Below are 18,626 nucleotides of genomic sequence, written 5' to 3' on the forward strand. Positions count from 1 at the left end.
TGCCCAGGAACGCACTCGCCTGGGACTTGCTCCACTGCCGCAGTTGCCCAGCCCGGTTGATACCGAGCAAGCCGAACTTGGCTAGCAGCCGCTGACTGAGGCCGACGCCCCGTAAGAAGTAGAGGGGCAGCGCGTCGAGAATAGCAGCTTCGTTGTCTTTGCTGATGACCTTGACCCGGCCTGGAGACGAGATGAAGGCCGCCAAAGTGGCCACCTCGAGACTCTCAGCCATGCCTACCCTGATCTTGTAGCTCTCCGCGAGCTGCACCGCGTCGGGTAGCTCCAACTCCAGATAGACCCGCCCGATACTGGGAGCCTCGAGCGTCCTCGTGAGGCCCGACAGCTCTTCGACGAGCCTTTCCCAGCTCGCCGTGAGGTAGACACTCGAGGTCTCGACAACCTCCAGATCGGGTACTTTGGCGATCGCGCTGGGTAAGCTCGAGCCCGCTTTGATGCCCTGCGCCCTGGCCATCGCAGAAGCGTGCATGACCTTAGTCTTGCTCACCGCGACCAGCGGAATCTGGGCCAGACTCGGTTGCTCCCACTCCGCCAGCCAGAGGGAGAATGGTTCGTAGAGGGCGGCCACAATCATCGCCGTTTCTGCGTTCTGGACGGCAGAAACACCCCGTTTATGCTAGAATACGAGTAGGGCAAGAGGCACCTCCAGTCAGTGTCTTTTCGCTCACGTTAGGGGCGCACGGTATCCCGCCAAAGATGAAGTGCGTCCCTGCCTTTTGGTCCTTTTCCTAATTCACAGCGCTCCCCTCGAGCAAATCGGCCACCAGATCCCCGCGCAAGAGTCCGGAGTAAACGCCGTCCACGGCGATGCGGTCCACGTCCACCTCGAGGCTCGGGAAGTCGGGGTTGTGTGGTCGCAAGAGGATCGTGCCGTTAATGTAATGATCCAGATATTTAAGCGTCGCGTCGCTGTTATCCACCCTGACCGCGCAGACCTCACCACTCTTGTAGGCACGCTTTTGCAAGATGACCACGTCGCCATCCTGAATGGCGTCGGCCATCGAATTTCCTTCGACTCTAAGCCCAAACCTGTCGGGATAGAAGGGGAGACGCAGGTAGCCCTCGGGGTACTCGAGCGCTTCGGCGAGCGATCCGGCACGGATGTAGCCGATAAGCGGAATGCCCGCGCGTCGCAGACGGATGTTGGGCGTCTTGCCCCGGCCCCTACTCTCGACGCTCAGGTAGCCCTTGCGCTCGAGCGCCCGAAGATGCTCGCTTACTGTGACGACGTGAATCCCCAGCTCCCTGGCAAGCTCGCTCGGCTGGATGCCGCCGCGCTCTTCCTGCTTTTGGATGGCGGCCCAGAGACGGGCCTGCTGCCGGGTCAGGTCGCTCACACTTCTCCTTATACCCTTAATATTTAAGGGTATCCCAAAGATAGGCTTTGGGGAGTGGGTATGTCAAGAGGATATTTGCCTCGCTTGAGGATACTGTGGGCGTTATTATTTTTCTTGGGTGAACTCATTTGCCTCTTCTACAGAAGATGAGCTGCAGCAGCTTAGGGAAGTCCTGCGCCTCCCGGGTTGTGTGGCATTTGTGGGTTCTGGACCATCAACAGGCAAAGGTAAATACAAATCATGGTCTGGGCTTGTGAGGGCGGTTTGTAAAAAGTGCGGATTAACTCTACATAAAAGGCACTTGGAGCAGGGGCTTGATGCCGAAGTGCTCATGGCACTTGCTGAGACGGCAAAGCGCTTAGATCCCGAAAATTATCGCTTGGCGCTCGCCCACGAATATGGCTCTCCCATAACAAAAGTTCCTGCTGTCTATAAAACCCTCTTCGACCTACCCTTCTACAGTTACGTTACTCTGAACTTCGACCCACTGTTAGGTCATATCGCTAGCATCAAGGAAAAAACGATCTGTGCATACCCCGACCTTCCACCAGCCAGACTGGCGGAAAGTGCCTATTATCTTCACGGGAGAGTCGAAAAAAATTGCGTTCCCCATCTTGATGCGCTTGTTTTGAGTACGAGCGAGTTTGATCGAGCCTATGAGGAAAAAAGTCGCCTCTACACCTTTCTGAGAGAGCTATTTTTGGAGCAGCCTGTGGTGTTTATTGGGTGTAGCCTAAAAGAGCCTCAGATAAGACAACTCTTCGCATTGACCAAGGACCTGGCTTTTGACCGAGAGGCTCGAACTGGCAACACACTACCAAGGCGGTTTATCTTGCTTCCTAATATCTACTATGATGCTGTGCAAATCGACAAAGGTCGCGAAAAGGAAGAAAACGCCGACTATTTGAGTAGCGACATCACAGTCGTAAGATATCCCAATCCAGACGGCTCCTATTCGGGCTTGGGTAAAATGCTCGAGAGCCTCATTGATCCCATTATCCCTCGGCCGAGTCAATTCGGGGAACCCGAACTACGCTGATGAGCAAACTCTTTTTTACCAAGCTGGACGAAATCGACGGCATTATCGACAAGAGACCTCAGAACTTGTCTGAGATGGCTGATTATCTTGCTGATGTGCAGCTGCGAACCTATTTCCTGGCAAGAATTGTTGGTAAGCAAAATCCAGACTGGTTAGACCACCTCGTAGCTGCTGGGTTCTACACCTGGAGTGCTGATCAGGTTCAGGAGCCCAGGGTAATCCATCACCTCCTCCAGTACCTCTTAGGCATCGCCCTACAGCGTCCTGAAGCCGTTAGGGATGTCATCGACTCTCTTCCTAATAGTGTTGTGCTCCACGATTTGGCGGTTATCGCAGAGATCGCTCGAGCATTGCCTGCACCCACCGCCGCGAGTCTGGTTCCAAAACTTACTGAGGTGGTTAGGGAGGCAAAGTTTGTCTCTGATGCCGAAATGATCGGTCATCTGGTTGTCTATTTGGGGGAGAGTGGCTATTTCCCGAAGGGTCTCGAGCTCCTTAGCGCCTTTCTCGACATGCGCCCCGATTCGTACCAAGACGTCGATAGCTTCTTAGCGATGCCCCCAACGCCCCAGGCAAGGCTCGACGGCTGGGAGTATGGTGAGCTGCTGCGGGCAACGATGCCTCCTCTTGTCCAGCAGGAGCCGCTCGTTACGTTCCAATATCTCTGCGACACCTTAGAAAGGGCGCTCAGACTTTCAACGACGACTCCGAATAGTCTGGATGACCATTCAACCAGCTGGCAGAGTTATGTGGTACCCAACGTAGACATCTATGACAGCAGTCCGCGTGAAAGCCTTGTTGCCGCGATATGTGATCAGGCTACCAATCTCGTTATGAGAGGTAATTCCTTGCCCTGGATTGTCGAGAGTCTCGAGAGTCGGCGGTGGTCGATCTTCAGGCGCATTGCCCTCTACGTGCTGGCAACGAGCAAGGGCCATCTTGAGCTCGTCACCGCGCGCCTTACAGACCTCGACAATTTCGATAACAGGCGGATTCAACCGGAATACAATCTGCTCTTGGAATCGCGCTTTGGTGAACTAGAGCGGGATGCACGTGAGTTTCTTCTGAACCGCATTGCTCAGGGTCCGGAGCCAGAGGATTTGGTGAGTTTCTCAACCTACCTCCAGGGTGTTATGCGCATTGAGAGTTCGGATGAGCAGGCGAGGCAAACCAGCCACTGGGTTGACAGTTGGAAAAGGAGGTTCTTGAAGCTGATCAAGAGCCAGCTGACTGCCACTGAGCAAGATCAGTTTTCAGACTTACTCGACGATATTTCGGAGAGCGACGTCTTTTCGCCTGGCCCTACTGTTGCTCGGGATGTAGGACCGCGTAGCCCTAAAACAGCCGAGGAGCTGAAGGCCATGCCTGTCAGCGACCTTATAACATTCTTAAAAGCGTTAGAGCCATCTACCGACTTCATGGGAGATTCGGCGTCCAGCTTAGCACGTGTGTTGCAAACAGCGGTGGGCGAGTCCCCTAGACGTTTTGCAGAAGCCGCTGGTCTCTTCGCCACGCTCGAGCTCAATCCGACCTACCACGTAGGTCTCCTGCGGGGATTGCGCGAGGCGCTGAGGGCCGAACTCCGTTTCCCCTGGCCCTCTGTCGTGACACTTGCGGAGTGGGTTGTTATGCAGGACGATGCCAAAGCTCAACGCTATCCGGGGCCAGTGGAGCAGGAGCCGGGTGGGTTTCATAATGTGCGTCTGGCGATACCCGACCTTTTTTCACTGGGGTTTGGCGGCGGCAACCCCCTGCCGATGGGCCTTCACCTACGGGTCTGGAGCATTCTCGAACGCCTTACGGACGATCCCGACCCCGGAATAGAGCGTGAGGCCGCCCCCTACAATGACTGGATCAGTTTGGCGATCAATGCCGTCCGCACCGAAGCGCTGGCCGCTGCGGTCGAATATGCCTTCTGGGTGAGCCAAAACCACGCTGAGGTCTGGCCCATGACAGCTGAACGCTTCTGGCGAGTCATGGACAAGCACCTTGACCTTACCGAAGATGCATCGCGAGCTGTTCGCAGTGTGTACGGTCGTAAGCTCCCGTGGCTCGAGAGTCTCGACGGCGACTGGGTTCGTGACCACCTGGATCAACTCTTCCCCAAAGACGACGATCTCGCTTCTTGGTACGAGGCTTGCTGGGACACCTATCTCCTCGCCAACGCCCCGTATAACAGCATGTTCGAATTTTTAGAAAACGAATATACGCGTGCGATCAGGGGACTGAAGGCCGACGTTGCCACAAACGGGGTCAACCCTGAAACACGCCTGGCCGAACACGTGCTCCTCTACTACGTCAGAGGGCTGATCGACCTTAATGCGCCTGAAAACATGCTGGCGCTCTTCTACAACCACGCCTCCTTGCCCTTACGGAAGTTTGTCATTGAGTTCCTCGGTCGGTTGTTGCGCCACGAGCGTGAGCCTAACCCCCTGACAGTTCAAAAACTCACCGAGCTTATCGACTATCGTCTCGCCAATGAGCATGACAGCCGCGAATTTAGCGATTTCGGGTACTGGCTGGATTCCCCAGCTTTCAACGATACGTGGAAGGCGCGAACGTTGAGTCGCCTGCTCGAGCGCGTAGATGTGCTTGACCCGCTGCGTATAGTACTTGCTGCACTCGACCGATTCGCCAATAAGGAACCCGAGGCAACTCTCGCGTGCCTGGAGGCCATATCAGAAAAACCTAAAATGACGCAGAATATTTATACGCTGCGCAAGCCTGTTTATCAGGCCATACAAAGTCTGCTAGCTCTCCACCTTCCCGTCATCAGCAAACGTACAGTAGTTTTGGCTAATACCTACGGTGCACTGGGATTGTGGGAGTTGCGAGATCTTGTTAAGGGAATGAATTATCAGACGCCATAGGCCAATCGAGCCGGTAAACCCGGTACTGCTCGTCTGACCTAACTACCTCAATCCCAGACGAAGTTGCCACTTCATGGCGATAATCGTCTATCCTCAACGTAGCTCATACCCCGAAGAGCGCAGTCCGAGCAAGCGGTCTCGGGCTGTTTTAGTGCGCTGCCCTAAGCCAAACCCTCTTTGCTAAGCTGTTTAGAAACTTAGGAGGAGCCCATGCGCTATCAGGACATCCTGCCGAGCTTGCGTAACCACTACGACGCTAACGTCGCTGAGCGGGACGGCCCTGAGCTGGAACCGTGGAAGGCCAGGGAGCGAGGGTTCTTTCTCGAGCTATTGGCTGAGCGAGGGGCGCAAACGCTGCTCGAACTCGGCTCCGGCCCCGGTCGCGACGGCGCATTCTTTCGCGATAGCGGCCTCCAGGTCATCTGCACTGACCTCTCACCCGCGATGGTCGCTAGCTGCCGTGATAAGGGTCTCGAGGCTGTGAACGTGGACTTCCTGAATCTTGACTTTGCGGGCCGCACCTTCGACGCTATCTATGCTCTGAACAGCTTGCTCCACGTCCCCAAAGCCGACTTGCCCGCCGTGCTTGAACGCGTCCGAGCGCTCCTGGTGCCGGGCGGTTTGTTCTACCTCGGTGTGTACGGCGGCAGGGATTTCGAGGGAATCCGCTCCGACGACCGGCACGAACCCAAACGCTTTTTTGCCTTTTATCGAGACCGTGATTTGCTGCACCGGGTTCTGTCGCACTTGGAGCTTGTGTACTTTCGACAGGTTTCTGTTAGCGAGGAGCGGGATAGCGACTTTCATTTTCAGTCGTTCGTATTTCAACGCGGCAAAGCGTAACAAGCTCCGACCGTTCGCCTGAACGCAGTCTGAGCCTAAAATCTTGCGATTACGCTCGTAACGATGCTCTACACTCAGCCATGCAGCACCTTGTTCACCTGGCAAGCTGGCTTCTGGGAGCGCTCTACTGCATCTGGCTCGGCAAGCAGGTCGCGGCTATGCTCAGCACCGAGAAAAAGCCAACGGATAAGGGAGGGGGAAGGACCATCCCTCGAAGCCAGCTCGAGCCTTCCCGACGACCCCAAAGGCAACCCGAGACGTGCTGACGACAAACTTCTAAAACTCGCTGAAGCGTATAAGGAGCAGATCTTCACCAAACTTAGTGAGCTTGCCCCCGGGCGCATCACCCAGATCGACAGGGCTGGGCTCGAGGGCAAAACCACCGAGGAAGTCTTGAGCCTCCTGTACCTGCAAGGCGTTGCTGAAGCGCTCGACGCCTTCAACGTAGACGAACTGCTGCGCGCCGCCACAGGCTCGGCAGGACTTTCCGCTTGAAAGCGAAGAAAACCTCTACACTACGCGCATGGCAAGGCGGCTCATCAGCCTCTGGGAGATGGATACCTTGAAGGGTCTCATCGAGCGTCACTATCTGTTGCAGGAACGGCTCGAGGGGCTCGAGAGCGAAGCCGCTGCCTTACGATCTCACGCCGTCTGGGGTGGCGGAATTGAGCCATAGCCTCAAAGAGATGAAGCTCGAGCTTGAAGGGCAGCTCAAAGAGCTGCAACAGCGCCTCGTAACAAGCAGCTAGGGCAAACTCTCACACGCCACGTCATCACCCTCGCTGTCAAGGTGGTGAGGGTCGCCTGACCCTGCCGCCTTATAGAACGCATGCGCCTCTGCTTGCGAAGAGAAATCGCCACAATCGCGATCTTCACCAAAAGGGTCGTAGGGGAGGGGGATCGTGCTGACGGGCTCTGCGGGTGTAAAGGTTTCTTCCGGAGCGGCGTCGGTACTCGGATCGGCATTGACGGTAAAAGTCCCATCAGCCTGTCCTGTGATGATAATCGTGCCCTGCAAGTCGGTGCGGTAATGGAGCGCCCCGATCCCGCTATAGAGGTCCAAAGCGTGCTGCGTGGGATGCCCGTAGGCATTGTCCAGCCCCGCCGAGACGACTACCGCCTCCGGGCTAAAGGTCATCATCGATTCGGGCGTGTCGCCGTTTGCCGAGCCATGATGTGACGCCTTATAGACCTCGACAGGATGAAACAACTCTGGAATGAACGCGAACCACCACGCGATTCGGGTGCTTCGGCGTCGCCGGTCAGCGCCGCATCGAAGTCACCGTAGGAAACGATGACCCCCACTGAGTTATCGTTGCTGCCGAAGGCTTCTTCTCCTGGGGGTGGAATCACCTTGCAATGAAGCGTCGCCTAGCCCGATACGCCGGGAGGTGGGCTCGAGTACTTGACTCCCGGCAGCCTGCACCGCCTGCAAGAGCCTGAAGTAAGTCAGTGAGGTGTGGGGAATGCCGTTGTCCAGAAAAAAGCGAGGTCGGTAGTAGCTCACCACGTCCGCCAGCCCCCCGATGTGGTCGGCGTCGACGTGGGAGGCTATAACCAGGTCCAGAGGACTGCACCCCAACTGAGCGCAGGTAGGTGAGCGTGTCCATCACTGCCCCTGCCGCCATCGTAAAGGACGTTTTGGCCTGAGGGAGAGCGGATGAGCACCGCGTCACCCTGACCCACGTCGATGAAGTGCAGCTCGAGCCCTTCCTGAGCTTGCACTAAGGTGAGGAGGAGCAAAGCCAGGGGAAGGAGAAAACGGTTCACAGATCTATAGCTCCTCTTTAACTCTAGCGGAAGGGCGACTACTTCTCTCGACACAGACCCCTTCTGGACGTCTAGGGCAAACCGAGGACTCAAACACTTGCGAGAGCGAGATCGTCGTACTCTCAACTGTGAAGAAGATTGGGTTCCTTTCATTCGGACATTGGACGAACTCGCCGCACTCGAAGACACGATCAGCCAAGGACACGCTGCTGCAGTCGATCGATCTAGCAGTCGCTGCCGAGGAGTTGGGAGCCGACGGTGCTTACTTCCGCGTGCACCACTTCGCGCAACAACTCGGTTCGCCGTTCCCCTTGCTCGCTGCGGCGGGGGCGAAGACGAGCACCATCGAACTGGGCACGGGCGTCATCGACATGCGCTACGAAAACCCGCTCTATATGGCCGAGGACGCGGGAGCTGCCGACCTGATTGCTGGCGGACGCCTGCAGCTCGGCATCAGTCGGGGATCGCCGGAGCAGGTGATCGGCGGGTACAAATACTTTGGTCACGTACCCGCCGAGGGCCAGACAGACGCTGACATGGCGCGTGCTACACGGAGCTCTTCCTCGATGTGTTGAAGGGCGAAGGGTTCGCCGAGCCCAACCCGCGTCCGATGTTCCCCAACCCGCCGGGGCTGCTGCGGCTTGAACCCTTCTCCGAGGGTCTGCGCGAGCGCATCTGGTGGGGTGCAGCGACCAACACGACGGCGAAGTGGGCGGCTGAACTCGGCATGAACCTCATGAGCTCCACGTTGAAGGCTGACGAGACGGGCGAGCCGTTCCACGTTCAGCAAGCCAACCAGATCCGGATCTTCCGAGAGGCGTGGGCAGAGGCGGGTCATGAGCGTGAGCCGCAGGTGTCGGTAAGTCGCAGCATCTTCGCGCTGATGAACGATATGGACCGGGCGTACTTCGGCTCGGGTCGCGACACCGCCGACCAGATCGGCGCTATCCCTGACCTTGGCCGCTCGATCTTCGGTCGCAGCTATGCCGCAGAGCCCGATGTGTTAATCGAGGAGCTTGCGAGGACGAGGCCATCGCTGAGGCCGACACCCTGTTGCTGACCGTGCCCAATCAGTTAGGCGTTGACTACAAGGCCCACGTCATTGAGTCGATCTTGACCGAGGTGGCTCCGGGATTGGGCTGGCGCTGAGCTAGGGGGTGTTATGAACGCCGAGCGGTGATGCTAGGGCCACTAGAAAGCGTTGCCTGACAGTCTCACAGGTCAATGTCCTCGTTATCGGCTTTGGGCAGGCTCGCTCTGAGACCCATCGCTTTTTTGAGCCTTCTGAGCGTCTCGTCCTGATCGACAGCGTAGCGAATGTCGCCCTGCCACTTCTCCTCGAGCAGCACGGTCAGCACGTCGCCCTTCACTGGCGTACCAGGGGATCTGTGAGCTTGGCATGATGAAACTTTCTCCCTCGGGGGTCTCGAGCACCACCAGCTCGTTATCCTCGAAGCGGTCGATGACAAGTTGCATGACAAGAGTGTAGCCAAAGCACGCCAGATTTTCTTGCAATCCCCCACGACGAAAGTTGCTAGGCTGCCCAAATGCTCGGCCTCGGCATCATGCTCCTCGCCCTCTACCTCACCGCCGGGTTGCTGGCCCGCAAGAAACCCACGAGTCTCGAGCGGCAGCTTGGCATGGTGGGTTTGTGTGCCTCACGCCGGGCTTTTTGAGTCAACGCTTGCCCCTCAGCATCCTGCCCGTTCTGCTATTGCTGCTCGCGGGTTACTTGCATAGAGCACGATAACTCAAAGCAGGTCGAGACTCGCCCGCTCGAGCAGCGTGTGGGCGGTGAAGGGATTGACGAAAAGGGCTGCCCCTTGCTCGAAGTTCACGCTCGGAAGAGCGGCAGGCATGATATGACGTCAACAGCGACAAACTCGGCCCAGGTGCCGTCCCCCTTTTGCTGGACGGCACAAGCCACGCGCCTGCCGACGAGGGCGTGGGCGTACGCGCCTCGCCGGAAACGACCCGACCGCTCGCTTCGAAGCCGGGCACGACTGGGAGGGGCTTGGTGAAGCCGTAGCGCCCCTGGATGACATCAGGTCCGACGGATTCACGGCAGCCGCCTCGATCCTGACGAGCACTTGGCCTTGGCGCAGCTCGGACGCGGGCATCTTGACAACCTTAATGGTGTCCAGACCCTCGTAAGCAGAGAGCTCGAGGGCGGTCATGTTGGCTGGCGGTGGTGTCATGCCTTCTTGGAGGAGATGTGCATGCGGCTTACGTGGTTCATAGCTACACACAACATGCTTCGACACCTTAGGGGATTTAGCTCTGCTCCTCTGCGTTTGTACGCCTGAGCAGCCCCACGTAGGTTCCCTTGCTCTCGCCGAGTTTGATTCTGGTCTCATCGAGGTCAATGCCTGCCGGCAACTTTTCAGGTATAGGACGGTCAATGGCGGGTAGGTTCAGCGCGTGTTGCGACAACGCGTACACGTCCAAAAAGGTTCGGACCGCTCCCTCCAGCTCGGCCTTTTTCGTACCTTTCTGCTCGAGTTGCTGAAGTGTGGTGACAGCCTGATGCAGGGGCGCTGCGATGGCTCTAATTTTCCTACCCGGCTCGGGGGTCGCAGCTATCGTCGACCGCCAGCGATCAGGAAGGTGGCGTACTTGGCGTCGTTCTCAACCGACCAGTCCGTCATCTCCTTATCCCGCTTGAGCAGTGCGTGTTCACCGGGTAGGAGCGCCAGGAGGAATATTTAAAGTAGTGGGTAGCGCCCCGCCTTCGGGTGTCAACTCGCCCTGTCTCAGGGCGTCGACCATCGCGTCGTAAAAACGCACTCAGATATTTTCGTGAGGTGATGCCCAGGTGAGGGGCGTCGTGCTCGAGGATCTCGCTAAGGTTGAGAGACATACGCCATGGTAGCAGTAGCTCTCGGTCTGCCACTCTAAGCCGGGTATAAGCACAACTTGAATAAGGTAGACGCAGGATGTTACCTATCGGGATCGTGCCGGTCATTTAGAGCGCGGACGAGCCGTGGATCCATACTGACCTCAACCTGACGCACAACGCGGAGTGCCTGGGGCCTGTGGGTGCAGCGGGTTAGAAGGTAGTTACTCGATACAGGCAGTACAGCCGAGGGGACTTTGAGCACCAGGCTCTGTCCTCTTGCTACCCAACCACTGCCGTAAGTCTGCGTATCGTTCTCTTCACCGCGCAGGAGGTGACCCAGCATGGCTGGTGCGGCGTCTTGTACTCGAGCATCGTCTGGGACGTCAATCTCGATCGCCAATCTGACACCGAAGGCAGCTGGATTTAGCTTGGTCAGGAGCTCGAGCATGGCCAGTTCCGGTGATTGCGAGGTGTAAAGGAGCCTCACGCCAGCCTTATTCCAGCGTCCGGGGAAGAGGGCTGCCCCTTGTCCATCTAGCGGGTCGAAGTTCGGCAGTAGCGCGTAGGCAGCTTCAGGGTCGTAGATGCGCCAGATGCGCACCTAGTACACCCCGAAAATAGCCTGCCCCAAGAGGCTTTTGACGCGTTCGTAGCCGCGAATCGTCTTGAGCTGATCGACGGGCCGACCAAACTCTAGGGCGGCGACCTCGGAGAATAACCACGTTTTGGCTTGACTCGCATCGTGAAATGCCGTGGTGGCCAGCCGGAACACCTCATCTAACATCTGCGCTCTGAGCAGCTCGGCTTCCTCGAGCGTGCCTGTCTCCTGGCGGCGCAGCAGGGTGCGGGGTGGATGTCGAGGAGCTCACCGATCTGTCTGGGGCTCAGGTCAAGCTCGCGACTCATCTCCTGAATAAGTTCGAAGGTTTGGGTAGAGGGGATAACCGACATAAACACCTCGTCAATCTGTCACCTAAATTGTGACAGATTGACGAGCTTCCGTCAAGGTGAACGGCAGATATTTAGCCCGGTTTGGACCTTGACTTAGCATCCTGTCAGGTACGTGACCAACGCCCAAACGTGACTCTTGAACATTTCCCCCACAACGTCATGGGAAATTTTGATACAGGGTAGACTAGCCCATCATCAGAACAGGAGAACACTATGGAATACACCGAACTCGGACGCTCGAACATGCGGGTCAGCAAGATCTGCTTAGGCACCATGCACTTTGGCCCCTACGCTTCAGAAGAAGTGTCGCATCAGATTCTCGATCGCTGCCTCGAGCTGGGGATCAACTTTATCGACACGGCCAACGTCTACGGCGGCGCAGGGCATAGGGGAAGGATCGGAAGAGATCATCGGCACCTGGTTCGCCAAGCGTCCGGGTGTCCGCGACGAGGTCGTGCTGGCGACAAAAGTCTACGGCAACATGACCCATGAGGCCGCAGTGAACGATGCGCCTGGATTTTCGGCCTATAAGGTCCGCAAACAGGCCGCCGACTCGCTCAGGCGCTTACAAACCGACCGTATCGACGTCTATCAGGTACACCATATCGACAGGCGCGTGTCCGCCGAAGAGTTCTGGGGCACCTTTGAGCGGCTTATCGCGGATGGGGACGTGCTCTATGCAGGCTCGAGCAACTTCTCCGGCTGGGGGCTGGCCAGGGCGCAGATGCAGGCGTGGGCGCGCGGCTCGGTCGGGCTGGTTTCCGAGCAAACGCAGTACAACCTGCGAAGCCGTTATCCCGAACTCGAGGTCCTGCCTGCTGCGAAAGAGTTCGGAATCGGGGTGATCGTCTACATGCCGCTTGCAGGTGGGCTACTGACGGGTAAGGTTCAGGCCAAGGAGGGGTCGCGGACGCGCCAGCTGGAGGAGGAGTACAACATGAAGCTGGCGCAGAGAACAACCAGTTGAGTGCGTTTTCTGCGCTCTGCCGCGAATTGGGTGAGAAGGAGCACGTGGTGGCAACGGCCTGGACGCTCCAACACCCGGCGGTGGCCTCGGCTATCGTGGGGGTACGAACGGTCGAGCAGCTTGATGGGCTCGAGCGGGCCGCCTCTTTGCGCCTGGAACCTGCGATGATGACGCGTCTCGACGATATCTTCGATATCAACAAGGGGCGCAAGCTTAAGCTGGGTCCAGCACCTGAAGCCTATTCTTGGTAAGAGAAGATCCACCCAGGCCATGAAAGGTTTGCAATGGCCAGTTGCTGCAGCTATCCTGACTGGTATGGACTGTTGTGACCCGAACGGACTCAGCCGGATGTTCGCGGGCAGGCTCGTCCGGCAGGAACTCGACGCCTTCCGGCGCAATGGTTTGAACCTGTGACAGCAGCAGATCATCAAAATACCTGAGCCTCTCGCATCGGACAGGGGTGTTCTAGATTTCGGTTGTGGGCTCGGTGCGGTGGGCACAACGCTGCTGAAAAAGGGCGGCAGTAAAGGCACCTTCGTGGATATATCAGCGGATTATCTCAGCGCAGCCTGCGAGGTGGCCGAGGATGCTGGGGTGGGGGAGAGGGCGCCTTTTGTTCAAGACGACCTTTGCCACTTCAACCCGTCCTTACCCGAAGGCGGACATGGTGGTGCTCGACCGGGTGGTGTGCTGCTATCCCGACGCGACGACACTCCTCGAGAAGGCCGCACAGCATAGCCGGCGGATTCTTGTGTTCACCTATTAACGACCGTTCTGGTTCATGCCGTTCTTTCGTGCGCTCTGCGCCTTGGGTATGAAGCTCATTCGGCGGGAGTACCGCTTTTTCCTGCACAACCCAGTGCTATTGCTTAAGGCAGCGACGAGCAGCAGCGACGAGCAGCAGACACAAGCATGAAGAGACACGAACCGAAGGTATGTGGAGTCTGGTCACGCTCACGAAAGTGTTGTAAAGTTCGTCACGGGTTCACAAAAAAGGGCTTCTGAGTGACGACAGGTCGCGCACTCACTGGAAAAGGTCTGTTCCTGTTTCCGAGTACGCCTTCGTTTCCACAGGTTGTGCAGCTTCGGGAAATCGACGTGTTCTTCTGGCAGTCCATGCACTTAAAGTAATAGCCGTAACGACCCGAAACGAATCTCCAGTTGGCCACTAGAGCAGTATTTGCATTGGTGCGTCCCGGACGTAGCCGTAAAGGGAAGGCGCTTGGGGCTCTGGAGAGGGTGCACCTGACTGCGAGGTCGTTTGCTCGAGTGGTCGGTAGGGATAGACGAAAAAGATACGGCCCTCGCTATCTGGTTTATAAGAGGCAAAAGCCGCTCCTTAAGAGTTCTAAGAAGATCTTACCAGCTTAGAAAGCAGTCGACATGAGACTGTAAAGTTGTGCTGGGGTAGCGAGAACGCTGAACTGCTCTTAGGATGAGGTTCATTCCCTAGGCGGCTCAAGCTACGGTTCGCAACTCCGACGACAGCCAAGAAAACGTCGTCACTTCAAGCCTCGCACTCTCGTGCACTGAGCTTGGATCACCTCGGCCGGGTGGGCGGATATCGCCACGCCTCACGGCTTGAGCCAGCTCAGCGCCCTCCAATAAACGTTGCCCGGTTGCGACCGAGCCCAAACCCAAACAGCGCATCGACTTTACTCGGTCTTTGATGGGAAGATGCGAGCGCTCGATTGGCTTGGTGGTCAGCGCTCGCTTGCGGTTCAGCCCGGTGCGGCGGTGCTTAGCGTTCGGCGCGTGCTGGCGCAGGGCTCGAAGGTACGCCCGGTGCTTGTCGGTGACGACTTCGTCAGGGACCATGCTTCGGCGTTTAATGGCCTGCTCGAAGAACGCTCTAGCGCTCTCTAGATCTCGCTTTTCGCGCAGCAGCACGTCTACGACTTGTCCCGCTTCATCCACGGCGCGGTAGAGGTAAGCCCACGCTTTACCGATCCGCACGTACGTTTCGTCCACGAACCAGCGCGAGCCAAGCGGTTTGGCGTAGCGTCGGGAAGCTGCTGCCAGGAGCACACCGAACTTCTGCGCCCAGTCGGCTACCGTCTGTCGGGACACGTCGAGCCCGCGCTCAGCTAGCAGATTACGGACGTTCGCCGCTGACAGGCGGTAGCTGAAATACCAGCGTACCGCCATGACAATCACGTCACGAGGCCAACGGTGATGGGCAAAAGGTGTACCACTGCGGTGGGTGAAGCTACGCCGACATGTCGAACAACGGTAACGATGTTTCTGCGCTCGATCATGTCCGTCTTTATGGGCCTTGGAATCTGAGCAGTGTGGGCAGACTGGCATCCTTGACCCTACCCCAGCACAACTTTGCGGTCTCGTCGACATAATTTACTTGTCAGCAAGGACATTTGGTTCCAAACCATACCGCAGTTCGACCTCAACCTTTTAGCAAGCGATGAAAGTTGGCATAGATCTTGCAGCGAACATCGCTTGCCGGAAGGCATAGTTCGGCTGCGATTTTCTGAATCACCGAGTCCATATGAATGGGACGTATCGCAGTTTGGTTGAATTGTACGAAAGGCCCATCGGACTCCGTAAGAAGTCTGTCTAAAGGAATTTCGTGAAACAACTTTCTTGCCTTGTCAGCTCGTGTCATTGCTAGATTTATAGAGAAGTAGCAGCCCTTATCTATAGCTTGCTTTAACATCTTTAGCGGACCCGAGTACCAATGTAAAATGAGCTTGCCGTTGAAGTCGTGCGGTATGGCTGCCACAACGTCATGGACAGCTCGCCGACTATGAACAGTAAGAACCTTATTCCCTGCACTATCACATAAGTCGAGAATCCGCTCGAAGACTCTCCGCTGCGCCGCTCGGTTGGATTCGTCGTGAGTGACGTAGTCGAGGCCGACCTCGCCTACATAATTTGTACGGCCGAGATAGGATTCGAAAAGTGGAAGTTCCCCAGCACGCTCATGAGCCAGTTCCGGGTGCAGCCCGAGTGCTGGTCTTATGAAACGCTTACCCGCTACCAGCGCTTTCGGTCATAGGAAAAACGGATGGCGTGTTCGTCAGGGCGACCGTATAGACCCTAGCGGCTTCGATTTCGGCGATCACGGTGGTGGGATCCGGATAGAGATCAACGTGGCAGTGCGTGTCTATAAGGGCGACGCTTTGCCCTGATTGCCTCACGCTTTGGATGTCTCGAGGAAGTTTCCGACTTCGCGCATTCCTCGTAAGTATACGTCGAGATACCTTTCAAGCTCACCCTCGGAACAGTCGAGCGGACCGGCCGAAAGCAAGAACGGCAGCGGTGGCTCGTGCTGCAGGCGCTGTAGCGCCATGCGAAAGGCAAAGATATTTGCCTTCTCAGCCTCTGTGCTCGGCTTTCTGCGACGCACATCGTAGGAATAGTCCTCCACAGGGTCCCAGCCCAAGTGGTGCAGGGACGACCGCCGGATCAGGCAAGGCAGGCAGTATCCGCAGTGCTCGAAGCGCTGCCCGCTCCACCTCTAAAGCGTCCTAATACCGGGTGAGCACACGACATCGTAAGGCCTACTGTTCTTCCAACGAAACTTAGTCTTGAGCACGCGGCGAGCATCTCGCCTTTCGTCAAAAAACTGTAAGGGTTCTTAACTTGGAGTCTAATATCTAAACTCTCCAGGTTGCGGCGAAGCAGATCAAGGGTGTGCGGATGCGTCGTCCGCGTCGAGTGGCTACCCAAGCGGCTGGCTGTGAGGGGCACGTTGAGCGAGATAAAACCGTTCTCCGGGACGACCACCTCTGCGTCATCACCAAGCGCGGATGCCACTAGGACTGCAATGCCGAGGAACAGGATAGAGCGACTTCGTGAACTTGTCTCTTTCTCACTTGTGAGGTCGCCACTTGGCGTGACATGAAACCCCAAAGCTTTAGAGGTGTCTGCTGGGAATTCTCTACGCAGGGCCTCGGCTACCTGGTCCTGAACTTTGCCGATGCGCTTGCCGGTGCCTCCTCCGTAATGGCTGACGAAATAGGCGATAGTACCCTGAGCGAGAAGATCGATTGCTCCAAGATAAGAGTCCATACCTCCTGAGAGCAGGCACACCTGCTTAGCAGCCAATGGCGTCGCGCGCGAGAAAAGGATTTCTCGCCGGGGCGGACGTGCGAACGCGCTCTCGCGGAGTTCGAGCGTCCAGTGGTCGCCCGTTAAAAACCTCAGAAGTTCCTCGAACGTCCTTTGCGCGCCTTGCCACATGCGCAGGTCCGTGACCGGGAGGTGAAGGGTAATTTCTCGGCCCCAACTGTCTCGAGCATGCGTCTGGCGCGAGATTCGCTGGTCGGCGCAGTAGGCGGCAACCGCAGCCCGGTAGAAGTCGACAGCCGTCGCCGTTGGGGTCAGCCCTTGCCGGTCAAGCATCTCCCAGGTATTCGTACCCACGTTGCCGCTTGATGAAGACGCCTCCATAATGAGATGTGCTCTAGGTTCATCGGCTGTGCCTTGCGGTGTGTACGGGTCGGTGCCGCCGACGCTAACGACCATATGGTAACTCACCCTTCGCTCCCTAAAAGGCTGTACGCCTCCTCAAAGATACCTTCCATTATCTTTTGGCCTTGGTCGTTGTCCCAACTGACGGTCTCAGCGCTTGTCTCTACAAATTCGAGCTTTACACGCTCTACGACGTACTCTTTCACGTCTCGCTCGCGAGCGTAGGCGTCTTCAGGTGTGATGGCTTGCTGCTCGAGCCGCTGCCCGAGGAGCGACATGAGGCGGCGCGTAATATAGTTCGTCACATACGCCTTCAAGGTGTCGACAATCGCTTCCGGCGTGAGAGTTTCGAGCGCCTCGAGTCCTCGCTGAACAACCTCGTACCGCTCAAACACAGCTTGAAGTGTGTCGGCCACGGCCAACCTAGACACGGCCTCCTCGTCGTAGTTGCTCGCCGGCGCGACAGCGTCTACCAGCGCGTTCAGCAGCGCATTTACGTTCTGCCCGACATAGCGAAGGTTGAAACGTTGAACAGTTGCACTTACACCGCTGCTGGCGAAAGTGGAGAGAACCCCGCCGAGACCTCGCGCCGCGCCGATGCCCGCAGTGGACCCTAAAGTAGCGCCTCTTGCGCCGCCTTGAGAGCGCACAAAACCTCGCCCAGTGTTCTGTAGCGCACTACGGTCTCCTGTTCGTGCGAAGCGACCTAAGTTACTTCTAGTATTCGCCCAAGAACGGGGTCCAGGCAGGGGCAGCGGTAAAGGTGACGGGATATCTGAAGAACTGTCTGGAGGTGAAGGGTTTGGCTGATCTCCTGCTTCTCTGTCGTCACCGTCAGGGGGTTGTGGCGGAGGTGGCGGTGCGCCGGGAGGGAGAAGCGGCCCAGGACGATTAGGACCAGGATTAGCGGTTGACGTTCCCACAGCTCAAATTTTCTGCCTGTTGCTCAATCGGGCTGCTTTTTGGACGGGCGCGTCCCCTTCGGATTTTGCCCAGTGAGCGATAAGGGCAGCTACTGCAGGCTCGGCCGCTTTGCCCTTGGCAAGCCTTTCAAGTCTGGGCGGCAATCCGGTTGACAAGCGCGCAGGTGGTAGCTGTCGGAGTAGCGTCGTAACCTCGCCGAGTTGTTCGGAGCGAACATCGGCGAATGTGAGTAGCCGGTCAAGGGGCGACAGCTCACCCTCAGATCCTCGGCTCGCCTCACCAATACAAAGAGGTTTTGCGTTACCGCTGCGGCGTCGCCCGGAGAGAGCTGCTTCGCCCGCTCAAGTGCCCTCGCTTGGTCAACATCGGAAGAGGAAAGCAAAAGCTCGAACACCTCCTGTGCAGGTCGGCTGAGTTGGTCCGTACCGAGCCGTTGAGCGTTTAGACGCTCTCGAGCAAAAAAGAAATAGGGCCGAAGGTCCATATCAGCCAAAAGAGGCGGATTCATGAGCCACGTTTGTGACCAGCTGTCACTCGTCCAATCGGTAAAGGTTGGGAAGTCGTGAGTCGTAAACTTTTCAGGGTCAGACAACGCCTCAACGACTTTGTCGCTATCCGTGCTTTCTCTAGAAATTTC

At 57.1% G+C, this 18,626-nt stretch overlaps 1 protein-coding gene across 1 annotated transcript; it reads right to left on the minus strand.

Annotated features, from left to right (window-relative positions):
• Positions 1-746: 746 nt before the first annotated feature.
• Positions 747-1,688, minus strand: LOC308469164 (lexA repressor-like; the record flags this gene model as incomplete). The annotated part of the gene is made up of 2 exons (XM_081024508.1): positions 747-1,370; positions 1,677-1,688. 2 exons carry the CDS (start codon positions 1,686-1,688, stop codon positions 747-749), a joined length of 636 nt encoding a protein of 211 aa, XP_080880634.1.
• Positions 1,689-18,626: the final 16,938 nt, after the last annotated feature.

This window comes from Podarcis pityusensis (genome assembly GCF_964106645.2).
Source record: "Podarcis pityusensis genome assembly, contig: HAP1_SCAFFOLD_197, whole genome shotgun sequence".
NCBI classification, from domain to species: Eukaryota; Metazoa; Chordata; class Lepidosauria; order Squamata; family Lacertidae; genus Podarcis; species Podarcis pityusensis.